This window comes from Hyaena hyaena, unplaced genomic scaffold (genome assembly GCF_003009895.1).
Source record: "Hyaena hyaena isolate Hyena2069 unplaced genomic scaffold, ASM300989v1 scaffold_76, whole genome shotgun sequence".
Classification (NCBI taxonomy): domain Eukaryota; kingdom Metazoa; phylum Chordata; class Mammalia; order Carnivora; family Hyaenidae; genus Hyaena; species Hyaena hyaena.
The window spans coordinates 568,827-588,134 of record NW_024080709.1 but is presented as its reverse complement, the minus strand read 5'-3'; the positions used below and the strand labels follow the sequence as shown (position 1 = coordinate 588,134).

Here is a 19,308-nt window from a genome sequence, read left to right as displayed (position 1 = left end):
ACCGCGGGATTGGAAAACGGGTCGCCAGGTCCGGCCGCCGCAGGGGTCCCTGCCGCTCCTGGAGGATGCCGCCCCCTCCCCCCCTGCCCTGCGCCCGGCCCTCGCCGGGGTGGGCGCCGAGGGGCGCAGCGCAGCCTGCCCGCGCCCCGCGGCAGGAGGTGAGCCGGGAGTCGGGGCGCCGGGGCGGGGCGGGGCGGGGCGCCGCATCCCCGTGACGCGCCGGCCAACCAGGAGGCGTTGCGGCCCCGGGGCCTCGCCGCCGCCGCCTCCCGCCTCCCGCCGCCGCCGCCGCCGCCAGCAGCCGCCAGCAGCCGGGCCCGTCCGCCCGCCCGCCCGCCCGCCCGCCCGCCGCATGGCGCTCCGGGGCTTCTGCAGCGCCGATGGCTCCGACCCCTTCTGGGTACGTGCTCCGCGGCCGCCCGGGCCGCGTGGGGCCGCCGGGAGGCCGCCCGCCAGCGGGGAGCGCCGGGCAGGGCAGGGCAGGGCGGGCCGGGCCCGCGGCCCCCCGGGCCCCCGCGGCCGCCGGGTGCCGCCTCGTCCGCCCTGCAGCCCGCCCGGGGGTCCCGCGCCCGGCCCCTCGCGGGTGCCGCTGGTGGGAGCGGCGTGGGGTGGGGGTTGGGGGTGCGGACTTGGGCAGCCGGGCAGGGGCCGTGCCTGTGCCCGGCTCCGGGGCTTTAGGGGAAACGTTAGGGGCCACAGCTTGGGGGACCGGGCTTCCTGCTTTGCGGTTGCCCCCTGCAATTAAAAATAACCTTCCGCGGGAGGGGACGCCGGGGATGGGGGGCAGATTGGGGGTTCCCCCCCTTTCACAAAGAACGCCCCGTTCCCAAAGGGCTGAGCTGGGAAGAGGGTCGGGCTGGAGGAGGGGATGTCGGCCCCTTCCCCGGTTGTGCTGCGTCAATATGACTCTGCTGTGGTTACGTATTTTTGCCTTCTTTTACTTTTTGTCCGCTGAATTACTGTAGGAGGGATTTGCGGAAACAGGAGAAGAATACGGGAAGTTTGGGGCACAGCTAGGAAAGACGTTGGGGTGCCCGACCCCCGTGTCTCACTTGACGCTCTCGTCAGTTTTGGGGTGCCCCCGAGGATGCCCCCGGCCTGGTACCCGTGCCATCCCACCCCTGTAATGTGAGGCTCCTCTGTGGGGATGCACGTGGCTACTCTGGCACGCTTTCCCCTGCACTCAGTGCTGAGCTGGGCCCGTCTCCCGAGTCCACTTTCTGTGGCTTAATCCCCACTGTCTTGGGCTTTAGCTTCCCTCTAATGCGATTTACCTCTTTGTTCCAGAAGGGCACGTCTGTGGCACACCGTCTTGATTATTGGGAAACACAATAGGGGAATCGGGCCATGATAGTTTTGTTTTCCCTGCTTTGTCTTCGACTCAGGAGAGAGAAACAGCCTTGGCTCTTAGGAGCTGGTGATTCGCATCCCAAAATACCTCCTTGTTCTGTTTTGTGGCCCTTTCCTTGCAGACTGCCTTTGGAGTGTTGAAAAAGTCATCCTTGAGGGCCCCAGGGGAAGGCTTTATTTTTTTTTTGGGGGGGGGGTATCTTTTGCTGGAACAATCAAATACATACCTTAGTATGTCTCCCGGCTTTCAGGCCAGTAGGACCAGAGATTGACTCTAGGGCTGGAAATCGGACAGAGAACTTTTGCATGGGGTAGGGGGTGGGGTTGGAAGACAGAGCTTTTGCAAGGTAAGACTGGAAAACGTGTGGAGTCCCTGTTTGCAATGCCAGGTGTAAGAGCCTCAAGAAATAATCTTGAGGATCCAGAGGGGGTCTGGTCTAGTGTTGCTGTAAATTTTGGAGTGCTTCCTTGTTTCTTTTCTTCTCGTAAATTACACAGGGGAAAAAATAGGTGACTGCAAATCAGATTTTGCATCGGGATGTACTTTATCGATGACAACTGGCAGTTGATATTTAGCGAGGATTTCCAAAGGTCATTGGGGGTCCTCTTGTTTATTTAGCTTGAGAAGTTCTCCAGGAAAACCAAATGTGTTTGTTTGTTTTTTCTCTTTGGGTTTTTTTTTTTTTTTTGCTACAGAAATTAGCAGATGGTTGTTTTGCTTCGGGCGGGCAGTATATGGTCTTGACTGCCAGACCCTCCCTTTTCCCTAGTCTTTGGCTTTGCACACTTTCCTCTGTCCCTTCTGGATTCCAGGATGCCCCAGTTTTGTTGGGGGAGGGGGGTTTGGAGCTGGGAAGAAGAGTTTGAAAGCTGGTCACTGCCACATAAGAACTGCCAGGTAGCCAGAGAAACCGAATGTAACAGAAAGCAGGTAGGGTGTTTTCTTTTTAAAAAATTTTTTAGGGGCGCCTGGGTGGCTTAGTCGGTTAAGCGTCCGATTTTCGCTTAGGGCATGATCTCGCGGTTCATGGGTTCGAGCCCCGCGTCGGGCTCTGTGCTGACTGCCAGCTCAGAGCCTGGAGCCTGTTTCAGAGTCTGTGTCTCCCTCTCTCTCTGACCNGTCGGGCTCTGTGCTGACTGCCAGCTCAGAGCCTGGAGCCTGTTTCAGAGTCTGTGTCTCCCTCTCTCTCTGACCCTCCCCTGCTCACGCTGTCTCTCTCTCTCTCTCTCTCCTAGAAATAAATAAAAATATTAAAAAATTTTTAAATGTTTATTCATTTTTGAGAGAGAGAGAGACAGAGCTTAAAAGGGGAAGGGAAGAGAGAGATGAATCTGAGGCAGGCTCCGGGCTTTGAGCTGTCAGCACAGAGTCCGACTCGGGGCCTGAACCCATGAGCTGTGAGATCATGACCTGAGCTGAAGTTGGATGCTTGACCCACTGAGCCAGCCAGGTGCCCCAGCTTCTGTATTTTCTAGGACAGCACCCTCAAGCTGGGAGAGGCAAGCCACTTTACCTTTCTGTGCCTCAGTTTCTTCATTTGTAAAATGAGGACAGGATCCAAAAAAAGCCCCGAAGTCTTAGGGTTGTTTGAAGAGTAAATGAGATCATCTGTATAGGAGGCTCAGCATAGGCCCTGAAGAGGGTCCATTCTTTCTGAAGATGAAGTTGTATGTTTCCAGTTGTGTGTCCTTCCTTGGGATCCTCATTTTCTTCAGTGGGGGGGGGGGGAGGAGGGGGGACGGAAGGGGCTGGCCCCTTGGTTGCCATTTATCCCTGGCTTCTCTGTGACCAAGGTCGTGTGTTTAGAAATTAAAGGGACTGGCCCACGTGAAACTCTTATCAGAGCTTTGTTCCTGGGCCCCTGCCTGTCTCTGCCTGTGAGCTGAAAAGTCCAGAAGAACCAGAATGTGGGAACGGCCATGGTGAGGGTTCCTCGGTCTTAACTGCCTTTACTCGCTCAGGCAAGTGCTCTGGAGAAGAGTGGAGCTTCGTTATCCAGATAGGAGCCAAGTTCACCAGCACCTGGCTTGTTTTTCCCACTGGTGCTGGTTAAGAAGGGCTGTTTGGTGGCTGGTGTTTGTATGATGTTTGGGAAGATGCGCCTCACCTCTCCTCGTGGGTTCTTTTTTGTAATTTTTTTAATGTTTATTTTTTGAGAGAGAGAAACACACAGTGCAAGCGGGAGAGGGGCGGAGAGAGAGGGAGGCACAGAATCCAAAGCAGGCTCCAGGCTCTGTGGGGCTCGAACCCACAGACTGTGAGATCATGACCTGAGCCGAAGTCGGACGCTTAACCGACTGAGCCACAGGCGCCCCACCTTATGGTTTAATTTTTACAAAACATTTATTATGTTGCAGACCCAGTATAGAACAATTGGAAAAATGTCAAAAAGTGGGAAAAACGAATTAGTGAGCAGTGTAGTGCCTCAGTGCAAGGGCCTGCGCCCCCTGTCTTCAAATCCTGGCTCTGCAGCTTAGGCGAGTGATTTCTCTGCGTGCCTCAGTTTCCCTGTGTGAAAATGGGGGATAACACAATGCCAAGCAAAGCGCGATGGCGCCAGGAACAAACGAGGGAATCCTTGGCAGGTGCGTAGGGTATCGCTGCTTAGTATGTAGTTAGCACCCAGTAATTGTAAGCTGTCCACACCCGCTGGAATTCTCTAGTTCGTTTCCACTGCTGCAGCAGCTGCTGTAGCTGAGGGTGACCAGAAGTAGCAGATCTGCATTGCCGTTCATGGAGACCTGATAATACTTGGCCCCTAGGTTCCTTTTAGCCTTGGAGAACTCAGGAAATCCTCGAATATGTGAATAAGCAGCCAAAGGGGTGGGAGAAAAGGAATATTTTCGAAGCTATTAGAAATTTCTCTTGGGGGTAGATCTGGCCTTGGAGGGAGTGTGATTTATCTCCTCATAGCTCCTCCCGTCCTCACAACAGGGACCGGCTCCCTTTGTGATGCTCTTGCAGGTGCTCACCTTTTGAATGTGGTGGTGGCTTCAGCTCTGAGGGGTAGACATCTCCCCCCGTCCCCTGGAGGTGTCTCATAGGTGTCTCCCACCTAACGCGTCCCTGATGGAACTTCGGATCCTCCCCGTCTCAGTTAAGGTCCGTCCTTGGAGGCCCAGGCCCCAGACCCGCGGCATCCCTGACTGCTCGCCTTCCCCCCTTCCAGATCTCCGCCGTGGCCGTTTCCTTCAGATCGTTTCCCAACCTGCCAGCCGCCCGCCACCCCCACCCCAGAGCCAGAGCCGCCGTTGCTCAGCTCACTTCAGGAGTTGAATGTTCCTCCTCCTCACTGCTCTCCCTGCTTCGGACCTGACCCCCTGCAGTCTAGTACCGTCTAGTCTCAACTCAGCAGCACGCAGGGTCCAGTTCAAGACACAGGTCAGGGCTTGGCGCTCTTCAGCTTGAAACCCTGCGGTGGCTCCCCACTTCCCTAGGTGGGAGCGAAAAGGCTTGGGCCTATGAGAGTCAGCAGAAACTGGCCCCATCACCTCTGTGATCTCATCACCTGCTACTTTCCGTCTCCTTTCGCTCCTGCCACACTGGCTACTGCCTCAGGGCCTTTGCACTTGCTTCCTTGCCTGGAATATTCCTTCACCTTCGACTGCTTGTTCAGATGTCGCCTCAGGCAGCTTTTCTCTAACTCCCTGCCACTTCCTGGTGCCTCCAGTCCTTCTCTGCACTCTGTCCTCTACCCTTCCCTCCCGAACTAATCTAATACACCAGATATTTATTTTATTTTCTGTAAACTTCCACCAACAGGTCAACTCCACAGGGCAGGTTTTGGTTTTTTGTTGGCCTGTTTGCTTATAGCCGCAGTGAGAATGGTGCCTGGAACATAGTAGGTGCCCAGGAAATATTTGTGGAAGGAATTAATGACATGAAGCACTGGAATGGTTCTTGAGCCAGGTTGCAGCCTCTGAGAGATCTCTTAGGACAGAATAGTCACTCACCTGTCTGGAACGGATACCCAGGGACACGAAGCCCTCTAGCTTCTGCAAGTGACGGCATGGACTTCACCTTGAAAGGGTCAGTACTGGGGCGCCTGGGTGGCTTAGTCGGTTAAGCGTCCGACTTTCGCTTAGGTCATGATCTCGCAGTTCGTCGGTTCGAGCCCCGCGTCAGGCTCTGTGCTGACAGCCAGCTCAGAGCCTGGAGCCTGTTTCAGAGTCTGTATCTCCCTCTCTCTGACCCTCCCCTGCTCACGCTGTCTCTCTCTCTCTCTCTCCTAGAAATAAATAAAAATATTAAAAAAAAAAAAAGAAAGGGTCAGTACTGAGTCTTGTCCCTGCCTCTTTTCCCAGGACTCAGCGCCTCAGACATAAGTGGGCTCAGTCAGCGTTAAAATATGAGTGTCCGGGGCGCCTGGGTGGCTCAGTCGCTTCGGCGTCCAGCTTCAGCTCAAGTCACGATCTCACCGTTCTTGAGTTCGAGTCCTGCGTGGTGCTGTCTGCTGTCAGCACAGAGCCTGCTTTGAATCCTCTGTCCCTCTCTGCTTCTACCCCATTTGCGCATGTGCACGCATTCTCTCAAAAGTAAACATTAAAAGTAAATAAATAAATAAATAAATACGAGGGTCTGAGGTATAGGTTCCAAACTAGGAATCGGAAATAGCCTTCCAGTGGGCTGGTTTGGCTTTAATTGTGGATGACTGTAATTGCTACCGTTTACTGATGGAAAGAGTTCACAGAAAAATGTGTATTCCTGACTTCTGACAAACCGGGAGATCTGATACGCTGGGGGGCGGGAGATGCATTTGTACGCGGTAGTGGTCCCTGGGGGGGCTGCCCTCCCCAGAGCAGACCTCTGCTGGCTCCCCTTTGCTGCGAGCCCCTCTCCTCCTCAGTCGTGAGCCCAGCATCCATCCCTGGCTGTTTGTCATTGTCCTTCCGCACCCTGCTGCCTCCTTCACTGAGAGAACTCACCGGGCACCTGTAGCCTTGATGCCCAAGCTCTTGGTGAAGGACGTGGGGCCCATCTGACTGGTTATTTAATGGTGCAGAGAGCCCTGGCTCCATCAAGGTCATGTCTGCTGGAGGGGGGTGGATAAACTAATGGCCCATAATGCCTGAGGAGTTTGAAACAAGCATCCTGTGTTGTATGTTCTAGATTTTCACGGTGGAATAAGGTCTAGCTGTTGTTATTATCATATCTTAAGGGTTAGTAGAACTGTAGCCCATCAAAACTTGTCTGAACATTTTGCAGAGAGAAAGTGCTAATGAAAGGGTTTGGAAGAATGACAAGGACTCGAACATCCTGAGGCAGGTGTTTCCCCCAGCCTGGCATGGAAACTGGGACGGCGTCTCCAGATGGAGGGAGCCAACCTATACTTAACTCTGGAAGGCTGGGACTTGACCGGGACCCTTTGAGGAAACCAGTTTGGGGAGGTGGAGGCGAAGCACAGTTTCTCAGCCTGGGCACTTTGACATTTGGGGCCAGATGATTCTCTGCCGTGAGGACTGCCCCGTGCCCCGCGGGGTGTTCACCGGTCCCCTTGGCCTCTGCCCACCGGGTGCCAGCACTGGGTGCTAGCTCCCCATGTTGTGACCACACAGATGCCTCCAGACACTGCCACGGGTCCCTGTGGTGGTGAAGTCACAGCCGTGGGTGTGCAGGAATCTGGAGAATAAATCTGGGGCAAGGCTTGCCCTCGCCCTTGCGTTTCCCCGGAGAGATTCTTGGGCTGTTGTGCGCCTCATGTAATTGGCTTATAGGGGTTGCCTTGGAGAAGCTTAATGAGATGTTAAGAAGGTTCAACTCCAGATGCGCAGCAAAAGAGGTTGTAGTCTTTTCCGTGCTGTTTGCCTCTTTCCACCGAGGCCTGTGCTTTTCTACAGGAATCCATCCCGGTTGGAGTGTGTGATGCTTCATTCCCAGGGCGCAAACACCTCTCCGTAGAGGTTCGCTTTGAAGCTTCACTCCCTCAGTTTAAAGTGCCCCAGGATAGATGGACAGTCACCAAGTCGAGGTTCCACTCAAGTATCCCCTTAGCTTAATTGTGGGATTCACGTCCCCGGGGGGGTTGCAAGCCCTGGAAAATGGGGAGGTAGTAATTGACGTTTTATGGGGCTTTTCCCTTCCGCCTCTGAGAATCTCGGTTTACCGTTTATTGGCCTCGTAGGTAGCTGTTTGGTTAGAGACGCCCTCCCCGTGGCAGCGCATTTATGCAGGTTTCCCTGGTGCGCAGGGCTTCAGAGTGCTCTTCTAAAACCCTGGGTGTGGCCACTTCACTCGTTCTCCCCACAACCGTTTCTGGTTCATTCCTTGGTTTAGTCTTTTGTTAATTGAACATCTATACGCCGGCACTGTTGTAGATGCTGGAAATGCAGCCACGAACAAGGGAGATGACGTTCACGTGCTCGTGAAGCTCATGCTAGGAATTCCCACAGTAATTCTGGGGAGTGGAAAGTGCCACAAAGACATAAATCAGAGGAGCTGGTGTGGCGTGCACGTGGTGACAGAGGGAGACCCAGGGACAGCCTCTCAGAGGAGGTAACATTTGACCTGTGATCTGAACGGTGAAGCTGGCCGTGGAAGGACTAGGGGAAGGAAGTATTAGGTATTGAGAACCGCAAGTGCAAAGGCCCTGGGGTGCCTAAAGGGGTCAAAGTATCACAGAGTCACAGTATCCACCCCAAGGAACTGCAGAGCCCGTCTCATAAAAATCTTGCAGGCAGCATTCTGCAAAAAGGCATAAATCACTAGTAAAATGACTTGTGCTAATAATCAGGGCCTGAAAATTCCAAAGAGGAAGCTTGGCGAGGAAACGGAGCAATACTTGCAGAGGCATGGGCCTCTGCTCCATTTAGGTTGGAATGGGTCTCAGGTTTTTATCATTAATTTCAACTTTTTTTTTTTTTTTATGAGTCTCCTGTTTCCGAAGCACAGCTGAAAACCCTTCAGGGTCAGATCGAGTTGGGATTCTCCACTCCCAGGCTGCCCTTGATTCTCTTCCAGAGGCGTTTCCTGACCAGTTAAGATGACTCTCTTTAAATTGCTAAGAAACTCTTAGTTTTTTTCCTTTATTTTTTTAAAGGTTTTTTTCTAAGTAATTTCTGCACCCACCGTGGGGCTTGAACTCCCAACCCTGAGATCAAGAGTTGCATGCTCTTCCAACTGAGCCAGCCAGGCTCCCCCAAGGAAAGTCTTCAGACCAGATGTTGAATTGAGCTGGCTGATTGTAGGAAGATCTTGGGTGGTAACTGTTTTGATTGTGCTATTATTTTTAAAAATGTGAATAGTCTCTACAGAGGGAAAGCAGATGTTAAGTTCTTCCCCCTCTTTTCTCAGAGGTAGCCGTTGATGATAAGAGTTTCTTGGGAGTCCTAGGAAAAAATGCCAAGCATGCTCAAATATGTACGTAAGGGCGAGGGAGTGTGTGTATCCTTTGTTCCTCTCTAGGTGGCTTTGTATTCTAAATAATATTCTGTATTTTGATCCCTTTGCTTAAAAACCAAAGATAGGGCACCTGGGTGGCTCAGTCAGTTAAGTGACTCCTGATTTCAGTTCAGGTCATGATCTTACATTTGTGAGATTGAGCCCTGCATGGGGCTCTGGTGACCATGAAGACCCAGCTTGGGATTCTCTATCTCCCTGTCTTTCTCAAAATAAATCAGTAAACATTAAAAAAAAAAAAGAGCAGTGTTGATTTTTTTCCTCCCGCGCTAAGTCCATGCAGATCCTGGAAAGAAGGAAATGACACTTCTGTACGAGCCACACATTTTTCTCTTCCATGATTGTGCCGTGTATTCCCCTCAGCCCCATCTTCGTCCCTGTGAGGCTTGGTTCCAGAATTTTGGCAAGATGAACAGCCCTGCCTTGAGCGTTCGTGGGCACTCATCTTTGCGTGTGAGTAGATGTAAATGACTCAGCAGAATGAGCTCCTCCCTGAGGAATGGCTCGGACCAGCGATCTGTACTTTAAAAATTTGATCGTTCTGATCGGCTGGTGGCCGCTGTCCGCTCATGGACCCGCCAGCATATATTAAGCACCTGTTGTGTTCCTGGCATGACGAGGCGAGGAAGCAGGCTGGAAGTTGACCAGATTCATGTTGCTTCCCGGGTATAGGAGAGGGTTTCTGTCCAGCTGAGTTAAACCTTACATTCTAGGGCGTTCTGTCTGGAGAGTGCTTGGTTTTGCTCCCGTTAAAAAAAATATGGTTGAATTTTACAATTCTTTGCCTTCTCTGTCATTTCAAAAGTGCATTTACATCAACAATTTAACGACACGTAAAGTTGCACTGAGAGTCCCATCGTGCTGATGCAACTCAATTCAATTTTTTACACACAGGCTTTCTGGTTTTGTCAGTTACTTGAATTACAAAAGCAACACTTGTTGCTACAAAGCAGTCATCATAGGCGTATTTATTTTATTATTAAAAATTTTTTTTCAAATAGGCTCCGTGCCCAGTGTGGGTCTTAAGCCCAGGACCCTGAGATCAAGAGTCATGCGTATTACTGGCTGAACCACCAGACTCCCCACTCTGCTTTTTGATTCTGCTTAACATAGGATATGTGTCAGCACATAGAACTCATATATATTCTTTACATATAATATACTGATACATATTTTAAATATTATTTTTGAGAGAAGGCATGTAGGTGCAGGAGTTGGGGATGGGCGGGGTGGGGGGGGAGAGAATCTCAGGCAGGCTCCACACTGTCTGTGCAGAGCCCGATGTGGGGCTTGAACCCACGAACCGTGAGATCATGACCTAAGCGAAAGTTGGATGCTTAACCGACTAAGCCACCCAGGCGCCCCCAGTCTGATGTTTTTCATTTACTGTTGCAAGAATTTTCCCACGGGCCCATATAATTTCTTAAATTATACAACGTGGAAGCAATGGTTCCTTGTAACAGTGAACTATAATTTATGTAATTGCTACCTATGGCTTGACATTTAGATTGCTGTCTCTCTCTCTCTCTCTCTCTTTTTCTTTTAAAGAAAACATGTAATGAGTATCACTTGGATAGTGCCTGTTGATTTCTTCCTTAGAACATGTTCTCAGGGGTGGGGTGAGTATCTTAGAACATTTGAAAAGATTTCACTCTAGCTAGAGGTTTGTATTTTAAAGTGTTTGTTTTGAGAGAAAGAGGGGGAGAGAGAGAAAGTACATGCAAGCAGGGGAGGGGTGGAGAGAGAGGCTTCCAAGCAGACCCTGCAGCTGTTAGCATGGAGCCCGGTGTGGGACTCGATCTCACAAACCGTGAGATTGTGACCTGAGCTGAGATCAAGAGTCAGACGCTTAACTAAGCCACCCAGGTGCCCCTAGAGCCTTGTTTTTTTAAAAGGGGTTGGGTCACTTCTCCATTCTAGCAGGGTCTAAAGATACCCATTGTTGTTTTTATGACTATGGGCAAATGATAGGTACATACAAGTGACATTGTCTTCTCCAGTCATCCTGATAGGCTGGAGACCAGTGGCCCAGAGGGAATTTGGAGCTGCTGGATGCTGGGAAGGTGACTAACTAACTTGGTTAGTAATCAACTAGGTAAATAACTAAATAACTTGGTTAGTAATCTAACTTGCTTAGATTATCTAGGAGCCCTTTGATAGGGCATCTTCCTCAAGGCCATTAAGTTACTAAGCCAAGGTCAAGGAGAAAAGACACATGGTAGATTATTAGATTCCGTGAGGACTGCTGTTGTATTGTCATGGGGCTCTTTCATTTTTTACTTTTCTCCCACGGCTCAGCCCTGAGTCAGACCCTCTTTATTTTCAAAGGGGCTGCAGGGCATGGACGAGCATTGGCGGCTGAAGGCACGGGCTGCTTTGGACAAGAAAGTGCGGTTCCAGAGAAAGCGAGGAGAGTCCGTGGCTGGGGTCCAGAGGCCAGATGCAGGAGCCTGAGCTTGAAAATGAGTCCTGCCACTGCCTAGCTTGGGACCCTGAGCCAGTGACTTAACTCCTGGGAGCCTCCGTTTCCTCCCCTGTAAAGTGGGGATTGCGATCATGTAGCAGGTCTTCCGAAGCTGTGAGGGGAGGCAGGGCTTGAGCAGCTGGCTGCGGTTACGGTTACGGAGGAGGCGGCTGAACAGTAGGGGACAGCGGAGGGCAGCGGAGAGGGGGTTCCGGCGGCCGTGATTCTCTTCTGGTTTATCATCTCCTTGTGACCTCCGGCCCCACACAGGCCCTGGCAGAGTCGGAACCGAGCCCAGCCTGACCCCAGGGCTTCAGACACCTGTCCCCAGCGTCTGAGACAATTCGGGTTAATTGGCCCAGTTGTTACAGGGCGTCCGGGGAGACTGGGAAGGCTCCCAGGTCTGGGAGAGGCATGCCGAGGTATCGCGTATCAGCTAATGTGGGGGGAGGTGGGGAATTGATTTTCCCTGTGGGTTTCTTTATAGTTTAGGAATCAGAAGATGTGCTGAAGTATTTAAATCACTGATGTGCGAGGCAAGGTGGGTGTGGTGACTCTGAGCGCTGCCGACATTCACATGCTCGGACTGTTCCAGGTTTCCTGCAGACAGGGCAGGGGTTGGCTTAAAGGGACTTCTTGTCCTCTCTTCTTGGTCTGATATTATAAGAGGTACATTATAAAATGAAACCGTTCAGGGACGAGTATGGTCAAAAGTGACAATCCCTCTGTAACAAGTCTTCTGGAGGTAATGTCTTATTGGCAGATTGGCGTTTTAACTTTCAAATCAGTCTGTTTTCTCCATGCAGGCTAAAAATACATAGTATATTTGAAAACAAGGAGGGGGGCGGCTAGGTGGCTCAGTCGGTTAAACATCCGACTTCGGCTCAGGTCGTGATCTCACAGTTCATGGGTTCGAGCCCCGCGCTGGGCTCTGTGCTGACAGCTCGGAGCCTGGAGCCTGCTTGGGATTCTCTCCCTCTTTCTCTGCCTCTCTCCTGCTCGTGCTCTGTCTTTCTGTCTCTCTCAAAATAAACAAACATGAAAAAAAGGATGATCTGTAAAAACACATTCTTTATTGTTTGTTTTCACTCACTAGTGCATATTGGACGTGACCCATTTTTAATTAACATATTTACTTGATGAAATGCCATCGTGAACCTAATTAAGTAATTTGCCAATAATTGTTCCCTCCTCAGGCAGTTGGTCTCGGCGTTTTTTTAGTCTGTGTACCAGGAGCTCCTGAGGAAAATGTGAAGCAAGTCTTGAGTGGGTGGGTGGGTGCTGGAGGGGGACGTCTTAGACCCTCTCAGGCGCCCCATGCAGGAGACGGAACCTCTAGAGTTCAGTGCTTGTGGGGCTGGCCTGGCCCATTGAGTGGGCGGTCTCTGAGGGTCTCCTGGGTACCCTTGCCCTGGGCTTGGCCGCCGCTCGGTACAAGGTGGGTGGGGAAAGTGAGCATTTGGTTTTCTGTTTCTTTCATGGGAGGAGTGAGCTGGGAGAGGCTGGTAAGGAAGCCAGCCAGTAGTGTCTTGCCCCGAACTTACTTACTTCTTTCCTTTAAACGAATTCACTTTTTTTTTTTAAACCTAAATAAATTCATCCTGAACGCAAGTTGCCTATTACTTTATTGTCCATGTGAAGCCACAGGGTGGCCATATTCGTGTGTCTACCAGACAGCTATTGACTAGCTCATCACTAACGTGAAAGACTAGGGTGTTCTACAGACTGCCTAGATCAGCGGTTCCTGTCCCTGGCAATCTTACCCCATGGGGGACATTTGTCACCATCTGGAAACCAGAGAGAGGGCACCTGGCATCCGGTGGGTAGATGCTGCTGATGTTATACAATGTACAGGGAAGCTCCCCCCCCACCGCCCCCGCCTCCCACTAACACAATGATCAGGTCCTGGACGTCACTGGTGCGGAGGTTGAGAAGCCCTGGCCTTGACTCCATCCACGTGCTGCCATCTTTGAGTAAAGTAGTGGTTTGCTACTCAGCTAACTGTGCAGTTCTTTCTCCGGGTGGCTGGTGGCCGAATCGGTTACACTCTGCAGCCGCAACCTGCCAACGATTTTCAGGTCTGCACCCACACCTCCTGCCAGGTCGCCTGAAACCGGCTGTGCAGTAGTTTACGTGTGGGCGTCAGTTCAGGATACTATTGCCTCCACCCCCCTAGTACCTTGTAGAAATTGGGGAGAAGGGGGCACCTGGGTGGCTCAATCCAGGCCTTGCAGTTCGTGAGTTTGAGCCCCATGTCAGGCTCTGTGCTGACAGCTCAGAGCCTGGAGCCTGCTTCGGATTCTGTGTCTCCCTCTCTGCCCCTACCCTGTTTGTGCTGTGTTTCTCTTTCAAAAATAAATATTAAAGACAAAAAAAAAAAACTGGGGAGAAGGGAGCATATGGACCCTTGGGTGCTTGAGATTCGTAACCCTTCTGCCAGGCAAATCTTACCCGAGTGCCATGTTTCGAAAAGAGTACCGTGCTTGCAAGAGGATTTCTCTGCTTGCGGGGCTCGTCGGCAACCCTGTCCCGTCGGAAAGGGCTGTGGTTTGTGAAAGCGGGGGTTTCACTGCCTCCCCTCCGCCTGCTCTGGCACAGATAGCCTGGCCTGGGGAAGGCACTGTGGAGACAGGCAGGTGGCTGGCGAAGGGCACGGTCGGACCTGCCGTTGGCTCTGCCCGAGTCTGCCCGGCCGGGTGGCTCGACAATTACGCCCCCTCCGTGAAAGCCACTGGCCTTGTTATGGAGCCGCAGTGAGGTGCTGGGCCCGGCTGCTTGCTGCCTCTCCCTGAGGGGGAGCTGGGCCCAGCAGGGAGGGCGTTTTTCGTTTTTCCTTCTTGATTTCCAGACACTTAGAGAAAAGCCTCTTGCTTTCTCTAAAGGTGAGTTAGAGTAGAAAAGGGTGGGCTGCACCGCGTGTCATCGAATCCAAAAGATTAGCAGTGGTGACTTGCATCGTGATTTCGGAGGTCAGAGGTCATAGGGGACGCCGATTGGGAGAAGCTGGTATCACAGTCAAGTGTGAGGAAATCTGGGTTTTACTTTATTATTTAAAAAAATATTTTTTAAATATTTTATTTTTGGGAGAGTGCAAACGGGACAGGGGCAGAGAGGGGGGACAGAGGATCCTAAGCGGGCTCTGCGCTGACAGCAGTTAGCCCGACGCGGGGCTCGAACCCACAGACCATGAGATCATGACCTGAGCTGAAGTTGGATGCTCAACCGACTGAGCCCCCCAGGCGCCCCTGAAGCCTGGGTTTTAGAATCGATGTGTTATGATAACTTCCAGTGCCCTCCTCCCTTCCTCCCTCTTGTGTGTATTTATTCTTTTACTGCTGTAGGTCTGGCGCCCGAGAATATATACGTGGTTAGTGAAACACGCAGACTCCCTCTTGGAGGCCACAGTAGTGTCATTGTGTAGAGGGACAGAACATGCAGGTTGCCAGTGTGGCTTCCATTCAGGCCCTGGTTCTGCTGCTTGCCAGCTGTGTGACCTCAGGCAAGTTGCTTCACCTCTCTATGCTTCCGTTTTCTCATGTGCAAAATGGGGATCATGGCCGTGCCTGCCTCATAGCGTGGTAAAATTCGAAGCGTGGAAGGCTGGCGAGTGTGCTTCCCCCGTTACTGAGTGCTATTATTGGTACTGTGGCTGATCTGTTGCCATTGTGGCCGTGGTTGTCTTCGTCATGACACAGTGGCCTCTGCTCTGGTCCAAAGGGAAATTCTTAGCATCTGCCAGGACCCTGAGATGGAAAAAGTACCGGACGGTGATGCGGTTCTAGGTTGGCCCCCCTCCCCCCCAGGTCAGCCACTGTTTAACACCCGGTTCTCTGGGTAACGTGGCCTTCTTGCCTCAAGTCAGGAGACCTTTATACTCTGTGCCTCAGTTTCTGCATCTGTGACACAGAGAACAGTAAAGGCACCTGTGTCCTCATAGGTTTGTTTGAGGGATTAGACAAACTGAGATGTGCCCAGTGCCCTAGTCCTGTGTAAGGATGTGCTGTGATGGTCTGTCAACCTCTCTGGCGAGAAAGGTACCCCCACTCCCTTCCCCCTTTCCTTGACTGGGACCCTCCCCTGACCTGCGACCCGCTCTTAGGCATTCCTCCTTAGAGATGGCGTGTACCCTACGTCTTGGACAGAGGGCATGAACCCCAGGGGGCCAGTGCTAACCCTTCTTCACTGATGGCCTCTCCAGGCCGGGGGGTGGCCCCTCACTTTGGTTCATGACAGCTGGGTCATTTTCATTAGGATCCTCTGGCTCCGTTTGCTTAGGCCTCGCGTGCTGGGGAGCTCCCTGGGTTAGGCTGTGAAGGGGGAGCGTGTACAGAAGTGCTCTTTTCTTGCTCTTGCAGTTACTTCCTTTGGACCCGTGCCCGTAGCCGGGATTATCGGGTCACAGCAGGCCACAGAGTTTCTGGGTTTCCCCTGCATGTTTCTGTGTTGCTCTTCAGGTAGATTTATTCACCCCTCCTTTGATTTGTTGAGCAAGCATTTGATGAGTGCCTCCTCTGTGCAGGGGAATTAAAAGGATGTGGTCCAGCTCTGGGGAGATTACAGGTAGGAGGGAAAGAGACACTTAGAACTAATGGAGGGGAAAACCGAGGCTGAGAGAAGTGAAGCGAGCCAGCTCGCAGACGGCAGAAGCAGATTCAAACCCGGGATCTGGCCAGCAGCCTCTGCCGTGTGCTGCAGGAACATAAAGGTGGGGTGCTGGAGGCAGTGGTGCATTGTGGCTCTGGTGAGCAGTGGTGGAGACAGGCCCTTGAGGTGAGCGAGACCTCCATCTGTCTACCTTGGCAGCTGAGGCGGCCCTGGGAGCATGAGAAGTTGCTGACCAGGCCTGGAGTGTTCCAGGCCCGGGGCCGACCTGGCACAGAAGAGCTGGATGAGACTGGAGAGCGGTGGGCAGCCGTCACAGCCAGAGCAGCAGAGGCTGGGGCCCAGCGTCCGGGGCTGAGTGGAGGCATGACCACGCCTTGCAGAGCTCAGTCAGGGTGACAGCAGTGAGGCCCTGTTCCGAGTGCCTTCCAGCTAGTCCTCAAAATAGCCCTGTGACGTTTGATAGACTAGTGACCATCCCCATTTGACAGATGGGGCACCCGAGGCCCAGAGAGGTCACGTGCCTTGTCTCAGGCCCCGCAGTTCCTAGGTAGCAGGGCCAGGATGGAACCATGGCCCTGTGGCCCAGAGTCCGGGCTCCGAGGCGTGCCACCGCCCTGCCGCCGTGACCGGGTGTCCCTCGTGGCATGTTGTAAAATAGTTACTGTGGATGGTTGCAGGTCAGGGGGCGTGTAGGGGCGGGCCAGGCTAGTGACTGTTCCCACAGGCTGTGCCAAAGGCCACCGGTCGGTCGTGCAGCAGGTCAGCGTCCACGCCTCCTGGGCCTTTGGCTTTCTGCTCCGTGGCTTCCTGAGCTGTCGTTTTCATCAACGATGGCAACGACGCCAATAACAGCAGCAGCGATAATGTGGCAGATGTGGCAGCAGCGTCGTCAGCCCCCAACACTGACTCCCCCCCCAACGTTGAGGGTCATACTCTGGTGAGAGGCGGGCGCCCAGGAATCAGAGAGGTGGATTGACTTCCTCCAGGGCGCACAACCAGGAAGGGGTGCTGCGAGGGCTCCAGCCCAGGGCCCTGCTCCAAAGCCGGTGCTCCTGACCCCCTTCAACCTGCCTGCTCCCCGGGGCCCGCCTCCACCGTGGCACCGTCTGGCCCGGGAGGGGGGCCCACGGTGTGCGTGTGTGGCTGCAGCTGAGAGGCCTTGGGGTCGGAGGGTGGGCAAGCTCGTGTACTCTGGGGCAGGGCGGCCGGGGCTGGCGTGGCTCCGGGGCAGCTTGGGGGATGTCGGTGGCTTTGCCAGTGTCCGGTGCTGGGGCTGTGCTCGAGGGAAGGGCCGGGGGGGCGGGGAGCGAGCCAGAAGCCTGGGCTCCCGGTTTCACAGCACTGCGGAGCTTTTGCGACGTGAGGGTGACGCGGCGCTTTCTCCGTGGGAATCCCAAGCGGAGCATCGGTTCTCCCTCTGCTCCCCCTGCTCAGGCTTGTCCTTGGGGCCTGCTGGTTGCCCAGTCCCCTCCTGGCACTTGGTTCTGTTCGTGGACGGGCACGCTCCCTCGTGGCTTGAGCGGTGGCCGGCTCGGATCCTGCCCCGCGCTCCCTGTCCGGCACTGCTGCCCCGTCTCCACGGCGGCACAGCCTGGCGGGTTCTCCCCGACCTCCCAGGTGGAAGCGACGGTGACACTGACTTCCACTGGTAGACTGGTCCGAGGTGCCTGTTTATCGTCCCCGCTCTCGACTTCTCAGGGAGGCAGCACGTGCAGCGGTGAGCCCGCCTGCCTGTGTCGGCCTCCGCTGCTTCCACCCACAGGCTGTGCCACCTTGGGCAAGTTGCTTTACCTCTCTGCGCCTCAGCTGCTCTCTCTGCAAAATGGGAACAGGAGTACCCACTTGGGGATGAAGACGAAATCATGTAATGTGTAGATTTAATCTTCACGATGACTCTGAGAAGCAGGTGTGGCCCCAGCTGTGAGCCTGAGGAAGCAGCGTTTTCTTCCTCTTTGTGAGTTAACCCCTGTCTCTGCTCCGAGGTCTCTGCTCATTTATGTGCACCTGTTCAGTGACATTTAGTGCTTTTAAAATTTCTGTTCCTGCTATTTATGTGCCCACCCTACTTCCTGTACAAGGTTCTAAGCTACTTGAGGGCAGGACACAAGGGTGGGTGTTGTGGTTCAACTCCTGGTGTGAAGCAGGGCTCGGTGAGTGTGTGTTAATGAGGACGGTGGTCACTAGGCTTTGGTGGTAGGAGTGGGGCCGTGGGGAAACGCTGCTAAGACAGCGGGTCTCAACTGGAGTGATTGCTCCCCTGTCTCCCCCCCCCCGACAGTTTCTTTTTTTTTTTTTTTTTCCCCCCCGACAGTTTCTGGAGACATTCTCGTAGTCATGGTTTGGGGGGGAGGATGCGTCCTCCCGCACCGCCCTCCGTGCACAGGACAGCCTCACGGCAGGATTCTCTGCCTCCACAGGTCCTCCAAGGGCGAGGGTTAAGGGCATAAGTAGCAATGGGAAAACGCATTGCATTAGAATATACGTTTTAACAACTGCAAACGAGTCCCATCTAGACAACATATCTTCTTAGCGAGGTGAGGAGGCAGGGTCTGTGGGTACTTACTCGTTTTTGAGGGGGTGTTATGTTCTGAAGACACCATATGCAATGTGAGAGTCACATAGTTAAAATGATACCGGGGTTATCTTTTTTTTTTTTTAAACAGCTTGATTGAGATACAATCCACATACCATGTGCTTCCTGGGTTTCAAGTACCTGGTTTGATGCCTTCTAGGATAGCCGCGGAGGGGTACATCCAGCATCATAGTCGATTTTGGGAACATTGTCATATTTGTGTCCTTCAGCCCCAGCCCATGTGTGCCTGGTGTGTTGGCCTTGCACATGGGCCACATCCAAGTTACAGTTTTTTAAAAAAAATTTGATTATGTTTATTTTGAGAGAGAGCATGTGTGTGTGTGGGAGGGGCCGAGAGAGAGGGAAAGAGAGAATCCCACGCAGGCTCCACATGGAGCACAGGGCCTGACACGGCTCAATCCACAAACCTTGAGATCACGACCTGAGCTGAAATCAAGAGTCACATGCGTAACTGACAGGGCCGCCCGGGGTCCCCTCTAATTTACAGTTTACTGAGACTCACTCTGGTGTCTGCTTCATCGAGTCCACGGATGCTGCCACATGCCAGGGGCTGCAGCAGGTGGGCGGTGTGAAGTCCAGGCTACCACCTGGGGCCTTCCCTGCTCCCGCAGACCTGACTGTCCAAGGTGGGGGAGGCTGTGGCCAAGTCATTTTCTAAGTCAGTTGCATCAGATCATATGAAATTGCTGACCTTCAGTGCTGACCTACCTCGTGGGTTGGCAGACTTCTTCTGGAAAGAGCCAGGTGGTAAACAGTGTAGGCCAAGGCAGAATCACGGGACTGCTCTTGGTGGTGGGCAACCCACCTGTGCTACATTTTATACTTAAAAACGTGAAATCCCTTCCTAGTTGGGGATGCAGCAGGCAGAGGGCCCATGGGTGTAGTTTGCCAACTCCGGAC

At 53.1% G+C, this 19,308-nt stretch overlaps 1 protein-coding gene across 2 annotated transcripts in view; it reads left to right on the top strand.

The window, feature by feature from the left end:
* The first annotated feature begins 287 nt into the window (after window positions 1–287).
* The window catches only part of ABCC1 (ATP binding cassette subfamily C member 1), a 136,577-nt gene continuing 117,556 nt past the window's right edge, over window positions 288–19,308 (top strand). For both annotated transcript variants that reach the window (XM_039233600.1, XM_039233599.1), the window contains exon 1: window positions 288–400. In XM_039233600.1, coding sequence (XP_039089531.1) covers window positions 353–400 — 48 coding nt within the window. In that variant the 5' untranslated portion in view covers window positions 288–352. The remainder of the gene's footprint in view (window positions 401–19,308) is intronic.